A 19,269-nucleotide genomic window follows, 5' to 3' on the forward strand; every position below is an offset into this window, starting at 1 on the left:
AGTTGATGGAAGAATAAATGTTTAAATAAGTGTTTACATGGATGTTTTACAAAAAAAAATTGATTGGTTAACTGGTTTATTAAGTGTATCTTAGTGAATACATATATTAGAGAGTAATGTTTAAATATTCAAATATATGTATTAGTGTTTCACTTTGTGTATAAGTACCTGCATGGGTTGGTGAGTTGCTACATGTGAATGTATATGGGTTATTAGATGTTTTTCTTAGTATCAGTATGAGTGTTTGTATGGTTTGGTGGGGGTATTACTTAGCACATAGATGCATGAATGACTGACTCTCTGTTTGTATGTGTTTTGAAGACAGCATATGTGCAGGACTGTATGGGTGGATGAGTGTGTATATGTGTGTGTTAGTGAGTGAATGACTGTCTCACTAGTGTGTTTATCAGTAACTACATATGTTTTAATCTAGTATATGTGAAGATTGATGTATATGAGTATATGTGAGAGTGAGGAATTGTAAGAGTTCCTGTTTAAATTAGTATGTGTTTCTATAAGTGATTGTTTAAGATAGTAAGTATGTGTAAGTTTCCTTAGAAGTAAAGTGGTAGTGTGTGTATAGCTGTATATGCAAATAAATGGATGTTCAATAGTTTATTTGCATGTGTGAGTATGTGTGAGAGTATCTTTAGGATGACTGTTGGTGTGTACGAGGATGTATAGGTGTATCACTTCATATGAAGAGTGAGTATATGTATGAGTGACTATATAGAACTGTTGGTGAATGAGTGCATGAGTATATAGATGGTGGAATAATTGAATTGGTTGTTGTAACTGGTATGGCTATCTCCATTTTTTTGAAAATGTTAGTTTTTATTTTTGAATATGTGTTTCTAGGGTTACATTTCAGTGAAAAGAGGTCTGTCACTCTGTCAAAAGGATGGTGTCACCAGTGATGTCATGAGTGATGTCACTGACCATGTCATGAGTGATGTAATATGTGACGTCATCAGCAGTGCATTGCACTCGCAAGTTATAGTGAGTCCAACTAACTATAACGTGGGAATTTCAATGGTTTTATGCGAGTAAAATTTCCAGCTGACTATAACTGGGGTGAAACCTATAGTTTTTTCAGTGAATTGATTAGGTTTTTTAAATGCTAATTCCTAACTATAACTGGTGTGAAACCTATGGTTTTTTCAGTGAATTTCATAGGTTTTTTAAATGCTAATTCCTAACTATAACTGGTGTGAAACCTATGGTTTTTTCAGTGAATTTCAAAGGTTTTGTAAATGCTAATTTCTAACTATATATAGGGCCTCAAACCTATGAAATGTAATATTTTTTATAATGAATCCTATATTGTATATTTCTATAATACTATTTTTTTATGAAATTTTTTTTTTTGCCGTGGAGCGCTCCCGGGGCGCGTACCGGGGAGCGCCCCGTTCAGCGCAATTTTGCGGCACGCCCCGGGGCGCGTACCAGGGAGCGTCCCGTTACCGTTATTGCCGCGAATGAAAACATCCCCGTGACGTATCGCGTAGCCGCGTCCGCGTGATACGTACGGCATAAGCGTGCCCGGAAGCACCCACGCGCATACGAACGCGCTACGTAAGCGCCCCGGGACGCGCGCCCAAACATCATCGTGACGTATCGCGTAGCCGCGTTCGCGTGATACGCACGGCGTAAGCGCACCCGGAAGCACTCGAGCGCATACGATCGCGCAACGTAAGCATCCGACGCGCTTGCGCGACGCGCCCCGGGGGCGCGTAGCGTAAGCGCGTCGGGTCATGTGACCTGAAAATAACACTTTTTATTAGTGCAGAACAGTTTTGGTTTCCAAATGATGAAAGCCCGGGTCATGAGACCTGAAAATAACACTTTTCATTGGTCCAGGACATTTTTTTTTTCCAAATGATGAAAGCCCCCACCTTTTTCCCTTATTCAGACTTTGTCCTTTGACTGAGGAAGACCTGTTTGGAGATCTGTGACTAATATTTTGTACTTTAAAATGGCTACAGTAGAAGCAGCAGTTGGAGCAGCTGCACCACCACCACCACCACCACCACCACCACCAAGAGGACCACCACAACATCACATTGGTGGTCAAGAAGAAGAAGAGGAGGAAGAGGAGGAGGAGGAGGAGGAGGAGGAGGGGAGTAGGACATTCCTGCCAGAAGACAATACCCCATATAGGCCGAAGCAGCACATTGTATGGGAGTTTGTTTCCATCCCAGAGGGCAAGAAGAAAGTGAATGCGCCAAAGGTGACTTGCCAAATCTGTGGCTCTGAACTTTCAAGGGGGAACCCTAATAAGAAATATTCATTTGGCAATAACACCATGATTCGGCACATGCAGCGCAAGCATCTCAACAACTATGCTGCGGCAGAGGTGAGAGAACTGGCCAGTAACCCTCCCCAATCTTCACCCAGCACCTCTAAAAGAAAGCAACCCACTCCATCGGGACCAGAGACAAGGGAGATGGTCCCAAACATACAACCACAGTTTGGTGAATTCAAGATCACTTGTTTTTTTTGTGGTAAGACCATCACCTATGGTGAGCAGAGCATAAAGCTCATCAACCGTGCTGGTGACAACCACAATTGCCCCAAAAAAACATAATTTTTTCCTTATTTTTCTTTGCTCCAGTTGAGCCGTTTACAATTCCCTGTTTTTTGTTTCTCCCCATAAAAATAACCAAAAAAATATAAAATAGTTCATAAAAGCCAAAAAAGTACAAAATGTTCAAAAAAACATTAAAAAATATATAAAACAACAAAAAGAAGAAAAAAAACAGTTTTTAGAACTACCTCCAATTTATAAAAAAAGGCTACATTTAAAAAAAATCTGTAATTCTTTTTTCCCCATGGTACGCTCCCCGGTGCGCGTACCGGGCTATCCCCCCGCGAAAATCGAAGCCCTTTTATGGCCCCCACATCAAACCTATGGGGTCAGGGGGGGGGGGGGGGTCTACCCTGCCCCCTTTTGGTCATTTCCCCCTTTGTTTTTGCCACCTCTTGTGTCTCGATCCTACCGAGACACAAGATGGCGGCCGCTCCGGACTGTTTGAATGTTGACAGACACCCGAGAGCCAATCAGCTTTCCACACGCGAACTCTCAGAGTGTTCTAAAGAACAACTAGAGCACTAACAGTCTTACTTATGACAAAAGTATGGCACACCTGAAGTCATCTTGATTGGAATAAAGTGTTAACACTTAAAACATTTAATTTGCAAAGGAACAAAATGAGGGGGTTCATTTTGCCATAGAAATTATGATTAGTGCTGCAGAAAGAAAAATTAGGGCACATTTTGAGTGACTTCTCAAATCCTCTTATATTTCATTAAAAAAATTCTGATATGCAGTCTCCCAAGATGGCCACCAGAGACAAAAGAGCCCAAATGTAGCCCAAATATCAGCCAGATGTAGCCCAACTATAGCCCAATGACAATGTCCCAGAGTGTTCTAAAGAACAACTAGAACGCTAACAGTCTTACTTATGACAAAAGTATGGCACACCTGAAGTCATCTTGATTGGAATAAAGTGGTAACACATAATACATTTAAATTGAAAAGGAACAAAATGAGGGGTTTCACTTTGCCATAGAAATTTTATATATATATATATGTATATATATATATATATATATATATATATATATATATATATATATATATATATATATTATACATATATATATATATCCTAGAAGCCGCTTGAGGGAATCAGATGCAGCGCGTTGTCTCCAGCATGCAACGAAAAGCAGACACGAACCCAGGTTGAGTGCAGAAAGTAGCGTTTATTTCTCGTTAGTCAGCCATAACGTGTTTCACCACCGGCGTGGCTTGATCACATGACAACGTTCAAACATTGAATGGACCATTAAGACAGCTAGCACCCTATGCACGTGACTGTGATGGTGATAGACATAAAGAAAAGGTGAAAATACAGCTATTTTCCTTCCTTCGAAAAAAGACTTGCTTTACAAAAACTGAAACTATTAAAAGCAAAGCATTCACCATCTGATAGAGATTTAGGAGTAACTCAGTAAAAAATGCATGTAACGACCTAGGTTATTAACCATCGTAATTTACAAAAAACGGGAGAACTCATAACTTAAATGCATGAATAACAATATAAATATCTGGATCATTGCGCAACATTAAGTTTAGAAGAAAGTAATAAGTGCAAATAGAAATATATAAGTACATGTTCTTAAAATGGTTATTTTCATACAAAATAGATTCAGTATAAAAAATTCATTTCATATATTTACACAAGTATTTTTACCCGAGGGTTGAAGCCTATTGGTCATAACATAATTTTTAGCATAAATGCTTAGTTGTGGTATATCTGAGTATGCTTTATTCTAAAAAAAACCCTCACAGGTATGTAATTACCCGAGGTCAAAAACAGATGGTAGTTGAAGGAAAATATTGGTTAAAGTGTCATTAGGTGCAGAAAGTGAATAAAGTGCATAAGTTTAAAAAACCTCAGTATAAAGGTTGTGAATTAGGAGAAGGTAATGGCAGCCACATGGGACAAAGTCCAATAAATGTGTGGTTTGGAAAATATTTTCATGCCGCTTGACAGGATGATTTAACTGAAAAGTTAAGTCTATGAACAATAAGTTACAAGGAAAACGGGGAGGAAAAGGACACAAGGGACAGGTTCTCAATGCATCAAAAGATCAGGGGAGAGGAAACGAAATTGTCACTTCCAGGGGGGTTCAGTGAAATATTTATAATCATAAACAGGTGTGTAAATCCTCAGTGTTATTTAGTCCTCCAGGGCTTTTGCTATTGAAGTTCAGGATGTACCTTGTCTCCAACTTGCGCATTTTTTGTTTACGGTCACCTCCCTGTTTAGTTTTGGGAATCGTGTCGATGATATAGTACTTGAGATCCGTTAAGTTGTTCTTGTGGACCTCCCGAAAATGTCTCGCCACTGGGTAGGTAGGATCAGAGTTAGTGATTGCCCTAATGTGCTGCAATATCCTTACACTAGCTGGTAATTTGGTACTTCCCACGTACCGTAAGGGACACGTACATTCCAAGATGTAAATGGCGTACTCGGTTTTGCAGTGGAGGGATTTAGAAATTTTAATGTCTTTGCTGCTGAAAGCTGTACGGTAACTGGTTTTGTTGATGCCATAGGTACATGCTTTGCATGAATGACATTTTGTGAACCACCGTGAGGTTTTCAACCAATCTTTGGAAGGAGTAACTTCAGGGCAATTAGATACCAGGCTATTGTGAAGGGAAGTAGCCCTCTTGTAGGTGATACTGGGCTTTGCTGGCATGGTTTGGCCTATTACAGGATCAGAACGAATAAGGGCCCAATTTTGATTAATGATTTTATTTATCGCACCTTTTTGGGCACTATAGGGCACAATGAGTCTGACCGTGCTGGGGTCTGGTGATTTGATGGATTCAGGTGTGGGTGGGTTATTTGTTTTTGGAACAAGGAGGAGGTTTCTATCCAGTTCCGCAGTTTTGTTGATGGCTGTTTGAATGATATGGATAGGGTAACCTCTGGCGAGGAATCTCTCCTTACATTCATTTTGTGCCATCACCAAATCGGTCGAATTGCTGCAAATCCTTTTTATTCGCAACATTTCCCCATAGGGGATGCTGCGAATAAGATGTTTGGGATGGAAACTGGTATAATGTAAGATGGAATTACCAGCTGTCTCCTTTCTGTAGAGCTTGGTTTCCAGTATATTTTCACAAATATATAGTTCTGTGTCTAGGAAATGAATGTTGGTATGGCTCATGGTGCAGGTGAAATCCAGATTGATATTGTTGGTATTCAGGAGGTTAACCCACTCCTGGGCCTCTTCCCTGGTGCCATTCCAGACAAAAATAAGGTCATCGATGTACCTGTAATACATTTTGACATGTTTGTAATACCATTCACCTAGAGTACCCTTTAGGACCAGCTCCTCCCACCAGCCCATAAAAATGCAGGCATAGCTGGGGGAGAAGCTGGCCCCCATTGCCACCCCCCTCATTTGTTGGTAGAAAGTTTGATTAAATGTTATGATGTAAACAAAAGGTCACCATATCTAACAGCATCTTGCTGTGTTCAGGGGAAGTGGGTCTATTTTTGGTGAGAAAATAACTCAAGGCTCTTATACCATCCTTATGATCTATACAGGTATAAAGGGATGATACATCCAAAGTAAGTAAGAGAAACCCGGGTCCCAAACCAAGTCCTTGATTTTATCAAGAAAATCACTAGTGTCTCTTAGGTAAGAAGCCGATCCAGTTACACAGTCCTGTAAGAAAAAGTCAATGTAGTTTGAGGTGTGTTCCAACAAACTATTCCTACCGGAAATGATGGGCCTTCCGGGAGGGTGCAGAGGGTCCTTATGAACTTTAGGAATAAAGTAAATGTTGGGAATGGTGGGATAATCGATTTTCATGTACAGGTATTCCTCTTTTGTAATTAAGCCAGCACTTTTCCAAGCTAGAAGTTTCAAATAAAATGAATTAGAGGTCTCTTTGACTGCTGACGCACTGCTGATTTTGTAACATTTGCGATCATTCAGTTGAGACATAGCTTCAATCATGTATTGGTTTTTATCCCATAATACCACATTGCCTCCTTTGTCCGAATTTCGGATGACAATCTGATTGTTTTGTTGTATTTTGGCCACCAGATTGTCATACATTCTATTGCGTCTGAATATTTTATTTTTCATAGCGCAAGTTTTGAAATTCAGTTTTTTCAGTTCATTGATCACATTTTCATTGTAAATATCGATTCCATCTCGTGGCATGATGGGATTGAACTTAGATTTGTTCTTGAAAGGAGTTGCAATGGTCGCTTTAGTAGCTTGGTTAACAGTTTGGCTTTCTGAGAATGGTTGCGAAAATTCAGTGCGGCTTTGAGCATGAAGATCCGTTAGTACGGTGAGCAAAGTTGATGGTAACCCTGTACATGGTGGAGTCCCAATAACCATCTGACTTTCCATCTGAACAGCATTATCATTGTCTAGTTTTTTCAATTGATTGATGGTGTGAAATTTACGCAGTTTGAGTTTGCGGATAAATTGATACACATCCATGCGAGTGGTGGCATAATCAAAGTTAGATTCTTTGCAGAAGGAAAGTCCTAACGATAAGATTTGTATTTCTGCTTGGGTTAGAACTGTCTCAGTTAAATTAATGACCGTTTTTTCCGAGGAATTGTTGGAATTTTCTTCTGAGTTACGGTCTGTGAAGGCTGTCGAATTGCAATTATTTTGTGCCATTACTGGTGGTTCCAACGGCCTTTTCCCTTGCCCCTGTAATTGTTGTTTACTGGCGCATTTCCTTGCTTTCCGCCTTTGGCCGCGTTTGTGGTTTCTCCGTTTGCGGCTTGATTCTGCCGGTTCCTGGGTCGCAGGGTTGATAGTCGATCCATGGATAAAAAAACAATTTCATCCCCTGGTGACGGAATCGCCTTGGGGTCAATGGGTACTGTTCTGGTCGTATTACCTTCATTGTCGCTTTCAGCAGCAGAGCTGAAATCTGAGAGAGTAGATTCATTTGAGGCATTGGAAGTACTTGCTTGCACTTTACTTTTATTTCTCCCCGTGGCTTTACTGCTTTTGATAGAGTCGAATTTGCGGGCAAAGGTGAAGATACGCCCGCATTCGTAGTCTGTAAGATCACGCTGAAATTTGAAGGCTTTGCGTGCCTTAATTTTTTCTTCTTCTTTTCTAAGGCGTGTTGTCATTTCCGCATTGAGCTTGTTTATTTCTTCAGGTGTCCCCATTTGTGCAATTTCGTCAGTTAAAGCTACCACTTTTTTTTGCAATTCGATGCGATCAATCTCTGCAAACTTGACAAGTAAAATTACCAGTTCTCTAGATGAGTCAAGATTTCTTTGTGCCCACGCTTTCATTAGTTCAGGGTTGGGCTGTTCATAGGTGGGAGCCAGTAAAATTCGTAGTCCCCTCGGAACTCTGCCAGCATCCAAATAGCTCTGCAATGACCTGTGCTCCCACCATTTTGCCTGCTCTCCTCGCATCAACTTTTCCAATGTTTTCATTTTGTTTCTTAAAGTGTCGTCAGGCTTGGCATTGGTATGTCCTAATGGTTCAGAGCGATCGCGAACCTGGGCAATGTTAACAAACAATCCCTGTGCTGCCGCTTCTCGATCCTTTAACGTGTCAGCTGACATGTTAAATTACGTTGAAAGAAAGAAACGCTAATTTTACTTGAAAGCGTAACTCGGGCTGAGAGATGTTGATCACCTTCCGTCTACCGAGTGCTTTCGCACACCAAACACCCCACAATGCTTGAGAGGTCCTACCTTTCACGTCCTGCTTATAGTCCCGTGCACCATCCGGTGCCGCGAGGAAAAGCGAGCGTTTCAGGTGCCTTGCTGTCTCTGGTGGGGGGGGTGAGCTGGTATAATCCTCCCGGATTGAAAAAGGCTCCGTGCCGTGGCTCGAAGACAGGCTTCAGTTTACCAGCTACCGCAGCTCGTTTGGGGGTCCGTGTGTAACTGGTCGAAGCTTCACCAGTTATATATCCCAGAAGCCGCTTGAGGGAATCAGATGCAGCGCGTTGTCTCCAGCATGCAACGAAAAGCAGACACGAACCCAGGTTGAGTGCAGAAAGTAGCGTTTATTTCTCGTTAGTCAGCCATAACGCGTTTCACCACCGGAGTGGCTTGATCACATGACAACGTTCAAACATTGAATGGACCATTAAGACAGCTAGCACCCTATGCACGTGACTGTGATGGTGATAGACATAAAGAAAAGGTGAAATACAGCTATTTTCCTTCCTTCGAAAAAAGACTTACTTTACAAAAACTGAAACTATTAAAAGCAAAGCATTCACCATCTGATAGAGATTTAGGAGTAACTCAGTAAAAAATGCATGTAACGACCTAGGTTATTAACCATCGTAATTTACAAAAAACGGGAGAACTCATAACTTAAATGCATGAATAACAATATAAATATCTGGATCATTGCGCAACATTAAGTTTAGAAGAAAGTAATAAGTGCAAATAGAAATATATAAGTACATGTTCTTAAAATGGTTATTTTCATACAAAAATAGATTCAGTATAAAAAATTCATTTCATATATTTACACAAGTATTTTTACCCGAGGGTTAAAGCCTATTGGTCATAACATAATTTTTAGCCATTTATTCTTCCATCACCCTTTAGATATACATATATAAAAAATATTTATTTTTCAGAAAGATACACATTCACTGGATGATGTCATCAGTGATGTCATTTGAGATGTCATGAGTGATGTCATGAGTGATGTCACTGACCATGTCATGAGTGATGTAATGTGACGTCATCAGCAGTGCATTGCACGCGCAAGTTATAGTGAGTCCAACTAACTATAACGTGGAAATTTCAATGGTTTTATGCGAGTAAAATTTCCACCTAACTATAACTGGTGTGAAACCTATGGTTTTTTCAGTGAATATATATATATATATATATATGCATGTATATATATGTATGTATATATGTGTTTATATATATATATATATGTGTGTATATATGTATGTATGTATATATATATATATATATATATATATATATATATATGTATGTGTGTGTATGCGATCTCATGAATAGTAAAACTGCATTTTGGGTTTTGAATACTATGTTTGCTTCATAGTACTGCAGGATTGCACTAAGCCATCTGAAGTACATATTTTTTTACTGCAGTGGGCAATTCTTTCTTCCTGTGCCATACAAATCCAAAGTGTCAGATTCAATGTACTGATGCTTCTTTAGAGTGATGAATTCCTATGTGTGAAGATGTTGAGTGGGACTTCAAGAATACCTTCTAGGAATAGGTCAGTTCATTCATCCGTTCTCCTAGTACACACATCAGTTCCTGCAGAAAGAATGAACCCCTACATTATTAAAATACAGTGTCTCTCATTGCATTTGTGTATGGCCTTCCCCATGCACTAATATTAAAATGTTCCTTGGTACTGGGGGCATATTTTAGGATTTTTTTAAGAAACGCGTAGCTATGCACTCAAACGCCTAAATGACTTTAATGTGATCCTCTCGCTTTTCTTTTTTTTTTGCTCTTGTCCCAGGGTCTATTTAGAAGGAGTTTACTCATGCATACACAAAGTTGGGCCCTTCTTGCAGGTGATCCTTTATAAACTGCTATTAACAACCAGGTTTTCATGTCCAGATGTAGCCTAATACTGTGTCTTGTTAGTGCTATCAACTTAAAGTATATTTGCCTCTGCAGTATGTGCTGTTTATTTGCTCTGCATTATCGGATCTTGTTAGATATTTATCCACATTAGGCTTCCCCCCACTAATGTACAGCATTCAAGTCCCATTTTCTCTCGAAAAATTAATATAGATGGTGCTGGTCTTTTCGATATAATGTTTTATCAATGCTTTCTAATAAATGATATTGACTTGTTATGTAAACATGTTGAGTCATTCTGAATCTTTAAGAATTGCCGTGAAGCACAAATGAAGGTCACACCTTCTACTACCCGAAGAATGGGTATTCTTTCTGTGTTTTGACTGCATGGAATCAGCTAAGAGCACTGATCAATTTGTGGTGGGACACTCACATCTCAATAGATCGCCTACACTAAGTGGGAGAATAGCCAGTTTCTATTTAAAAGGCATGTTTCATCAAATTGAAGCTTCCACATCTCCATATATGTGCAGAATATTACTGGTACACAAGTTGTGTTAAAAATAATCCTATCCAGATAACATGTCGTGATCAGGCAACATTTTGAGTCAGATATCCAAAGCCACTTTGCAGTCTCAAAGCCTGCGATTTGCAAAATTACGGGGTGTGTGACCGCAAAATGGATTTTCAAAATGTACTAAACTCATTTTGCTATTCGGTAACAGATTATGGTGAATTGCTATTTAGAAGGGGTGTGCTTTAGGGAGACTCATTAAGGTATGTATGAGTGTCTTGCCAACACCTCAAAGGTTTATGAAGGCGTAAGCAGTGGTCCATGGGCCACTGCCTGGTGGCGGTGCGTCCATTGGGGCGCTGGGGCGTTGCCCCACTAATGCCATTGCCCCATTCATCGTTTAAATAAATTAGAAATAACAAATTCTTCGTTCTACTTCTGACGCTAATTCCAGTCAGGATTCCTGATTGCAATTAGCGTTAGAAGTAGAATGAGGGACGCTGAAGGGGGTGGGGGTGGGGCTGTGGCAGCACTCCGGGTTTGAGAGACAGCGCACTAGACAGCAATAGTGCCCATGTTCGGTTTTGGGCTGGTCCAAGTCCAACTCGAACATGCGCACTTGCCTTCCCCTTAGGAGAGCGAGGGTTGCTTCATGCCACAGCCCCCGGTCTCCTAATGGGCGGTGAGCGTATGGATTGGCTGAGAGGGGTTGCCAGCCACTCCAGTGACGCAGAAGACTTTGAAGGCGCCAGCGCAGGACCCCTGCCCAACAGCAGAGGTGGCGTGGACCTGGGCAGTCAGGTAAGTTTTCTTTACTTTATTGTTTAAACCCCCACGGCCCACACTCCCGCGATTATTGTGAGCAGTGTGTTTAAACTCTGTTTTCCGAAAACTGCTGGCACCTATGTCCGTAATTTGTCCCTTTTTTCCTTTTCATTGTGCTTCTCAATTTTTCCCTTCCCTGGTATTCCTCCTACTCCTCCCAACTTATTGACACAGCGACAAATAAAGAGGAGAGTAGGAGGGGCGCCACATTTGTTTCTGCCCAGGCGCTGTCTGGGCAAAGGCCATCGACAAGTGTAGCCTGCAGGTCTAAGGGTTTGATTCCGGTAACCCCGTTCAGTGGGTAGGGCACACACCGCCGACGGCTGACATTCAGAGGGGTGCCCCTCTGCCAAAGGGCACACATTTACCCCCGCCTTCAGTATTAGGAGTGGATTCCTTCCAGGCTTTGCTCACAGCAGTCGCCGTGGGAGCCAGGCTCATAAGCTTTGGTTGGGACATTTAAAAGACCTTTCTCAAATCAGTAAAACAAATATTCTTTGTTTAATGTTCCGATGCTTTGATGCTAATGCCCTGACAATGGCCTTGGACACGTGTGTCTCAGACTCACTCTCTCCCAAGACTGCAGATATTAATAGCTGTAAAGACGTTTTCTTTCTTTCTCAGCTGTATTATCCTCCTCTCTTCCTACCTACATGAGACCGTCTCTCCTTCCTCCCTCAGTCTCGGTCATGTCCTTCCAGGGTTAACAAGTGAAGGTCCTGGGGTCACCCTTTGGCTGCTACCGGAGGTTACTGGTGAGGCTGAGCCACCAGGATCTCTTTTAACTTGGTGCCCGTAGGGGTCCCTCAGCCCGTGGTACCCACAGGGCATGACGCAGCATGAACTTTCGGCCATACCCTGTTAGCATTAACCGAGTAGCCAAGGGGCCGTGTTAAGCAAGGATGCTGCAGTGCCCCAGGGGGAGTACCTCTGTTCGCTATACGCTGGGCATGACCTGAGCCCCTGTTCCCAGCATGCCTTCCTTCGCCAATATTTTTAAGTGTAATTTTTTTCAAAGGCCTATGGACTGGAGTCAATGTGCATTTAATTCTACCATTTGTACAGTAGAATCTCTTTGCGCAGCAGTAGCTCTTAAGTTCTTCATGGCTATGTTGCTAATTTTAAATTAAAACCCTCAAATTTTCCTTGCACAGGCTGTAGGTACCAGTGCTTTGTTCCTTGATCCAGGTTCTGCAGATCTTTCAGTATGAACAATATCATGGTGTTTGTGTAACTGATCAGCAAATGGAACTTCAGAAACAGTTTGTCGTAATTGTAGGAATTCCTTTGTTTTCAGTGAAGGATCATATTCAAACTGTATATCAATGCTAGCCTGTCTCGCAGGCACTGCCCCCACCAGGTGCTTAATGCATGGGTATTTGGGGTACTTGGGCAATGCAGTTTCACATCTCACCTGTGACTGGTGAACTCAAAAATTGGGCGAGGAAAAAAATTACCTTTTCTGATGGATACATCTGCCAGTGGATTCCACACCTTGTGAATACCCCACTGCATCAGCAACATTCGGAAATTCTTTTGTAGGTCTTCACACCGACGTGGACGACGTCACAGAAGCACGGCATCGCACGAGGCGCCGCTGACATCACCGACTCCATAAAGGGCCTACGTCGGCGTGATGACATCAGTTCCCTTTTTTCCGCGTCGTCAACGCTAATGGTTTCTTTAGGGATCCTCGGTAGCTCTATTGTTACTGTGTTACTTTCGAGAGTTTTCAGTGTTTTCTTGTAACTTCTTCAGGATGTCGTCGAAGAAGACCGAATTCAAGCCCTGTGGAGAGTGCGGTAAAATGATGTCGATCACGGATCCGCATGAAGCTTGAGTGTGGTGCTTGTCATCTGACCACGACGTCCAGAGTTATCCAAGTTGCAGAAAAATGAACCAGAAGGCTCTGCGAGAGAGAGAGGCTAAACTTCTGATTGCGAAGTTAAAAAGCAAGAAGGAGAAGAAAAGATCGAAGTCTCGCTCCAGGCGTTCGAGATCTCGCTTGAGGTCGGCTTCAAGGTCGTCTTCAGGGCATGCTTCTAAGTCAAAAAAAGAAGCATAAGATGAGGAAGCATGGGTCTCGGCATCATCCGGAGAAGGAGTTGGACCCGAAGTCGAAGTCGCCAAGTCGTCGACACCGAAAGGATTATGTTTCTCCTTCACCTGCTGCACTGAATCGCCTGTTTGTTCACCGGAGCAGTCACCAGCTCGAGTATCGAATCCGTCTCCGACGTCGATTAATTCTCCAGCTCGAGAGCAGGAAGTGGTTCCCTCCCCTGAGGTTTCGTCGACTCCGGTTCCTCGTACCGTAGGACAGGTTGAGTCGAATCCGGTGCCTCCTCAAGAGCAGCCGTGGGTCCATACCCTCCATTTCCGGGCCCGGGACAAGACCCTTCGCATTATTTAAATGCGATGTATGGGGTGTTCTTGAGAGCCATGTACCCCTCTGGAGCACCTGTTGGTCCCATGGGTTCCTTGGCTTATAATCTTGGATTTCCACAAACGTATGCTCCGGTTCCGTTCATGCCTTTCATACCGACTTCGGCTCCGGCTTGGCATCTCCCGACGATACCTTCGTCACCGGCGCCAGTTCCTGTTCAACCACCTCGTTTGCTACAGCCTGGTCCTTCGGCACCGAGTACGAGGCCGGCAGCGGCTCCGTCGGAGTCGGTTGCAGATCCGCCGATGCCGATCCCGAAGGAGAGGTCGAGAAGGGAGGCTCAGCGGCTTCTGGAGGAACGTAGGTACAGAGAGATGGAGATGGAAGAAGGCGAGTTGCAGGAATCTGAGGATTTCTTTGATGATCTGAGGGAAGCTAGTGGCTTAAAACTTTCTCCAGATTGGGAGTTATCTTCTGTTCCTGATGCCCCGTCAAAAGATGGGACTCCATATCATGTGGTCATAAAGAAAGCAGCTGAACTTTTTAATTTAAATCTTCTCACTGAGGAATTTAAATCTAATATTTTAACAGAAGTTCTCCACTCTCCGTCTTCAGTGATAGAGCCTATATTTCCTTTCAATGAGGCGTTGACAGAGCCAATCTTGGAAGTATGGCGTAAGCCTCTTACAGCTCCAGCGGTTTCGAAAGCTGTCGCAAGAAGATATAGGGTAGCTCCTGGTGACCCGGCCTTCTTTTCCTCTCATCCTTTGCCCGAGAGCTTGGTGGTACAGGCAGCATGCTCCAAGAAATCTGCAGGTGCCTTTCCACAGGTGCCTGGGGACAAGGAATCTAAAAAGCAAGATCAGTTGGCAAAGAAAATCTTTTCTTCAGCCAGCATGGCTCTTAAGTCAACGAATGCCACTTGTATCTTAGGGCGTTACATCCATGCTTTGCTGGACTCTGTAAAGCAATTAGCCCCTAAGATTTCGGAGGAGGATAGGCAGAATTTTAATGAGGTACTGGTTGACACTCAGGCTGCTGCTCGCCAAGTCATCCAGAGTGGTTTGGACACAGCTGACTCTGTGGCGAGAGTTATGGGCTCGTCTATTGCCACCAGGAAGACAGCCTGGCTGAAGTCCTCTGAATTTTCTGCGGATGTCCAAGCTGCCTTGGTAGATCTGCCGTTTGATGGCTCTGGCCTTTTTGGTAAAAAGGCGGATGCTGCGCTGGAAAGGTTCAAAGATAGCAGGGCAATGGCTAGGTCTTTGGGTCTTCAGGCCACATGTTCTGTAAGAGATACAGAGGATTCTGAAGGTCTTCCTTTCGTTCTTACAACAAACCGCAACAGCAATCGCAGAATCCTCTGTACAAGTCATTCAGAGGAAGACAAAGGGCTCGTCCTCGAGGACGTCAAGTTTCCTCCTCTTCCTCCTCCTCCTCTTCCACCCACCCCCCTCCTTCCGCAGCAAAGCAGCCCTAGATCCGCCATTCCAGATCATGTTGGTCCTGTAGGGGGTCGGCTTACCCATTTTCTGCGGGATTGAGAATCGGTCACATCAGACCTTTGGGTTCTCAATCTTGTGGAGAATGGGTATGCTCTTCCCTTTCGGGAATTCCCTCCGAATTACCCTCCTTGCCAAGGTTTTTGCTCGGAGAACCACCTGCTACTCCTGCAGGAAGAAGTCCTAGCGTTACTTTGGAAAAGGTGCGATAAAGGTGGTTCCGGAGCAGGAAAGGGGTCAGGGATGATACTCCCGTTATTTCCTGATACACAAGAGGGATGGCAGACTTCGTCCAATCTTGGACCTTAGGGTCTTGAACCTCTATCTGAAACAGGAGAAGTTCAAGATGCTCACCCTTGTGCAGGTTCTTCAAGCGCTGCTGGAAGAAGACTGGATGGTGTCAATCGACTTACAGGATGCGTATTTTCATATTCCCACAGGAAGTGTCTCCCTTTCACGGTGGGGTCGCAACATTACCAGTTTGTGGTCCTTCCAGGCAAGGAGTTTACTCGCGATACTTCTTGGTAAAGAAAAAGGGCCAAAAAGCAGAGTCCAGACCCATTCTGGACTTGCGGTTATTAGCCTTTCGTTTTTCACCACATTGGTTTTTGCAATTGAGCCATTAATTGAGGGCTCACAGTGATTAGTGAATTCACTGCGACATCAAAGGCACTCCAGTGTGCCCCGGTATGGCCTGCTTCCCTTCTTTAGTTTGCGCGCTGCTGTGCCGTCATTAACAACTCGGTAAATTCCTGCTGTGACGCCCCTCGCTCCCGCGGCTCTCTCCTCATTAATCCAGGTGGTGCTCCTTTCACGACCGAGGCCGTCGTGTAAATTTTGTTTCCCAAAGTGCCCTGCAGCAAAGAAGCACTCGACAGCAGCAGGTACGTAAACATCCTTTATTACGTGCTAGAAGGTGGCATTTCATCCGTCATTTGCAACCCTTCACCAACGCGTTTCAGAGCTGAAAGGAGCACCACCTGGATTAATGAGGAGGGAGCCGCGGGAGCAAGGGGCCGTCACAGTTTAATACAAATATCCATTCCCATGCGAGTTATAGCTTTCTACAGCAAGACATTATGCTTGGAAAAGTCTTAAGAGCTAGGGAACCCTGAGCATAATACTGGCACTGGGCACTTCTTGGAAGACCAAGCTAAACACTGAAAATATGAATAGATGAAGAATAAAGCAAAAGTCATACCTTCTGATCTCTGCATATAACTTGACTCCATTGTGGTTGTCCTGGAGGTTTTGTTGCCATCATCTGTCAATAAATAAGGACGTGCCTCGGAATTATAATATGCGACAAAAATTTGACTAATTAAAGATTAATACAAAGTACAGAACATTGAATTTTACCAATACTATGATAAGTCAATTTAGGTTGAGACAGCTTTCCATAGTAGGCTATTACTGGTTTTGGGAATTCTAAGAAAAGCTCACACGATTCACATAGAAAGCTTAACATCTGCCTCTTGATTTTTTTTCCAGTAAGGTTACACTGAGCAAATGTCAACTCCTAACTGATTTATCAAACTACTTTTGCACTTTACCAAAACATATGAACTGTTGGTTCATGCTGGGCACTATCAAAGTGTACTCACTCTTTAATCTGTGTTTTGGCATTAGGCGTTATTCCAGAATGGTACTCAGGTCTTGTATTGCATGCTCTTGAGCATGCAGTGGAGTAAAAGCATGTGAGGGATAGAGAGCTTAATCTTTTTGTTACGACTGTGTCTTGTTGGAAGGGTGTGGCTTGTGGTTTTTGGAATTGATATGCAGTTCCTTTATTGCTGCAGTCATGTGGCTGTGCTAACGGATGGATTGGAACAAATTAAATGAAAGAAAAGGAGAGCAAAGAAGGCAGATAGGAAGCAGTTTCACAAAACTGAAATTTACCATTCCTTCTTTCAGGGAGAAAGCATCACCACTATGTCATTATGCCCTGCACTAGCAGTCACTTCAGTTTCAGTACTTCGTGTCTACATCCCAAATTAGGTATTTACAAGTGAAACACAAAAAGTACGGTAGTGGCAGACTTAAAAGTTGGAAGAAAACCCAAGGTCTCAACAGTCTGTTTCATTACACAATAGAATTGTGTAGAAGGAGGTAAAGATCCACTCTCATCGTTAGTGTCTGAATTAACTAGCCTTTCTTTATGTGGAGACAGGTGACAGCATTCATGAACGTCTTCCAGGAAATTAGATGGAACATCTTCTTTTTCCAGGCTTTATTCACCAGAGAAAAGGCAGACAATGGCTGAGGTTCTGGTTGAGGCAACATAATATCTATCCATTAGTCCCAAGAATGCATTCATAAACTGGAAAACTAGTAAACTGTATGAACACATCTGTGATATTGCTTGCCAAATTGATGCTTTGGCCCACAAGACCTGGTAATAGCCTTTTCTCTCCTGGAGTGTATAAGAAACACAGGCTGCCCTCTGAACCATCCGGCATCAGGGGCAATCTTGAGTATAATGAACAACAGTTTCTAGCGGTGTCAGTAGATTACCTAATCATCAAATGACTTGAAGTAGAAACAATCAATGAACATATCTTCTATGACAAGTATAGCCTTTTTTAGTTCATATACAGAACAAATGAAAAAAAAGACACAAACGCAGTAAGATCAATCAAAGTGTACAATGCTTAGCCGTTGCAGTCCTCAGTGCTCAAATGATCACAAAGTGAAGAAAAGATAAAAGGAACACAACTGGATGTGCAATAAAACATAGGGAAGCAATGGACACTGCGATCAATTATTGTTTGTACAGGCGATCAGTATGTATCAAAACATTATGAGGTTAGTCAAAAAAGTCCAATTACACAAACATTATGACAAGCGCGAGCATCGAGGAGCGCGCACTTAGGACCCGGCCCCCCCCCCCGGCCCACGCCCCTACCTCATCTAGTCTCATTGGTGGCCGGTCAGCCCCAAGGGGAGACCGGCCACTTAGTACTTCCGGGGCAAAGAGGTGACGCACTTCCGGTGGGGCAGAGGGCGGAGACTGGGGACCTATTTAGGTTCCCGGGGCAGGGACCCCAGTCTCTACCTCCTCTGCTGCACCGGATCGGTTGTTGGTCCCAGAAGCGTCTCCCTCTTCCCTCCCTGTTTTTTAGTTTAAACTTTATCTCCTCGTGTGGAGTGTGAGGTCAGCGGTCTTTCGCCTTTTGTGATCCAGCGCAGCCGAGTCCGGACCTCGTGGGAGTTGGCGAGGACGAGCGCGGTCAAGGCGTCGGCGTTGGGAGGCGTCCATGTCGCCAGGTGAGGTGGGGGCTGCGCTGGGGGGGCCTATGGGCAGCCGTAGATAGCGAAAGGGGGTAATTGTTGCGAGCTAATAGCCTGTCCTGAGCTGGTGGTTTGGGCTGCCGACGGGGCCGACGGGACCCTTGGGGCGTGCTGTTCACCTCCCTATCGACGGGGGCCAGGTACAGCTAGGGATCGGCGCAGGGGATAAAGCAGTAGCGCTATACAGGGGTCGATGATATGCAGTGATAGGGGCATTATCCAGTTCAACTCCTTCCGACGCCGGCCCCGGTATGCAGGGGAGTCGGCGGGATTCCCGGTCAGGCAGGCTTCAGCGGTGGTGCGTTACACCTCACAGAGATAAGGGGCAGGGATCTGTGAGCTTCGTGGGAGGTGCGCTAAATACATTGTTGGCGATAGCAGCATTGGTAGTTGGGAGGGAGTTATCACCCCATTGGCCGAGAGTGGGTTTGGTTGTTGAATTATACCAGGCGAAAGGAGAAGAGGTAAAGGACAGAGATCCTGACTTGCCCAGTGGCTTTAGCAACGTGGTTTAAAGCGCTTCTACGGACAAGGGTTATCAGCGTGTACTTCAAACACGAGTCTTATGTCTAGTGCAGCGTGGCCCGGCTTATTCAGTCGTCGTGAATTTTTTGTAGAGCACGGATATAGTGCGTTAGAGA

General features: G+C 43.6%; 1 protein-coding gene across 4 annotated transcripts in view; it reads right to left on the reverse strand.

Moving 5' to 3' along the window:
• SMTN (smoothelin) overlaps window positions 1-19,269 on the reverse strand; it is a 1,119,422-nt gene that overhangs the window by 291,969 nt on the left and 808,184 nt on the right. For all 4 annotated transcript variants that reach the window (XM_078667269.1, XM_078667270.1, XM_078667267.1 and 1 more), the window contains exon 15: window positions 16,539-16,601. In XM_078667269.1, the coding sequence (XP_078523395.1) occupies window positions 16,539-16,601 (63 nt within the window). The remainder of the gene's footprint in view (window positions 1-16,538; window positions 16,602-19,269) is intronic.

This window comes from Lissotriton helveticus, chromosome 11, assembly GCF_964261635.1.
Source record: "Lissotriton helveticus chromosome 11, aLisHel1.1, whole genome shotgun sequence".
Classification (NCBI taxonomy): Eukaryota; Metazoa; Chordata; class Amphibia; order Caudata; family Salamandridae; genus Lissotriton; species Lissotriton helveticus.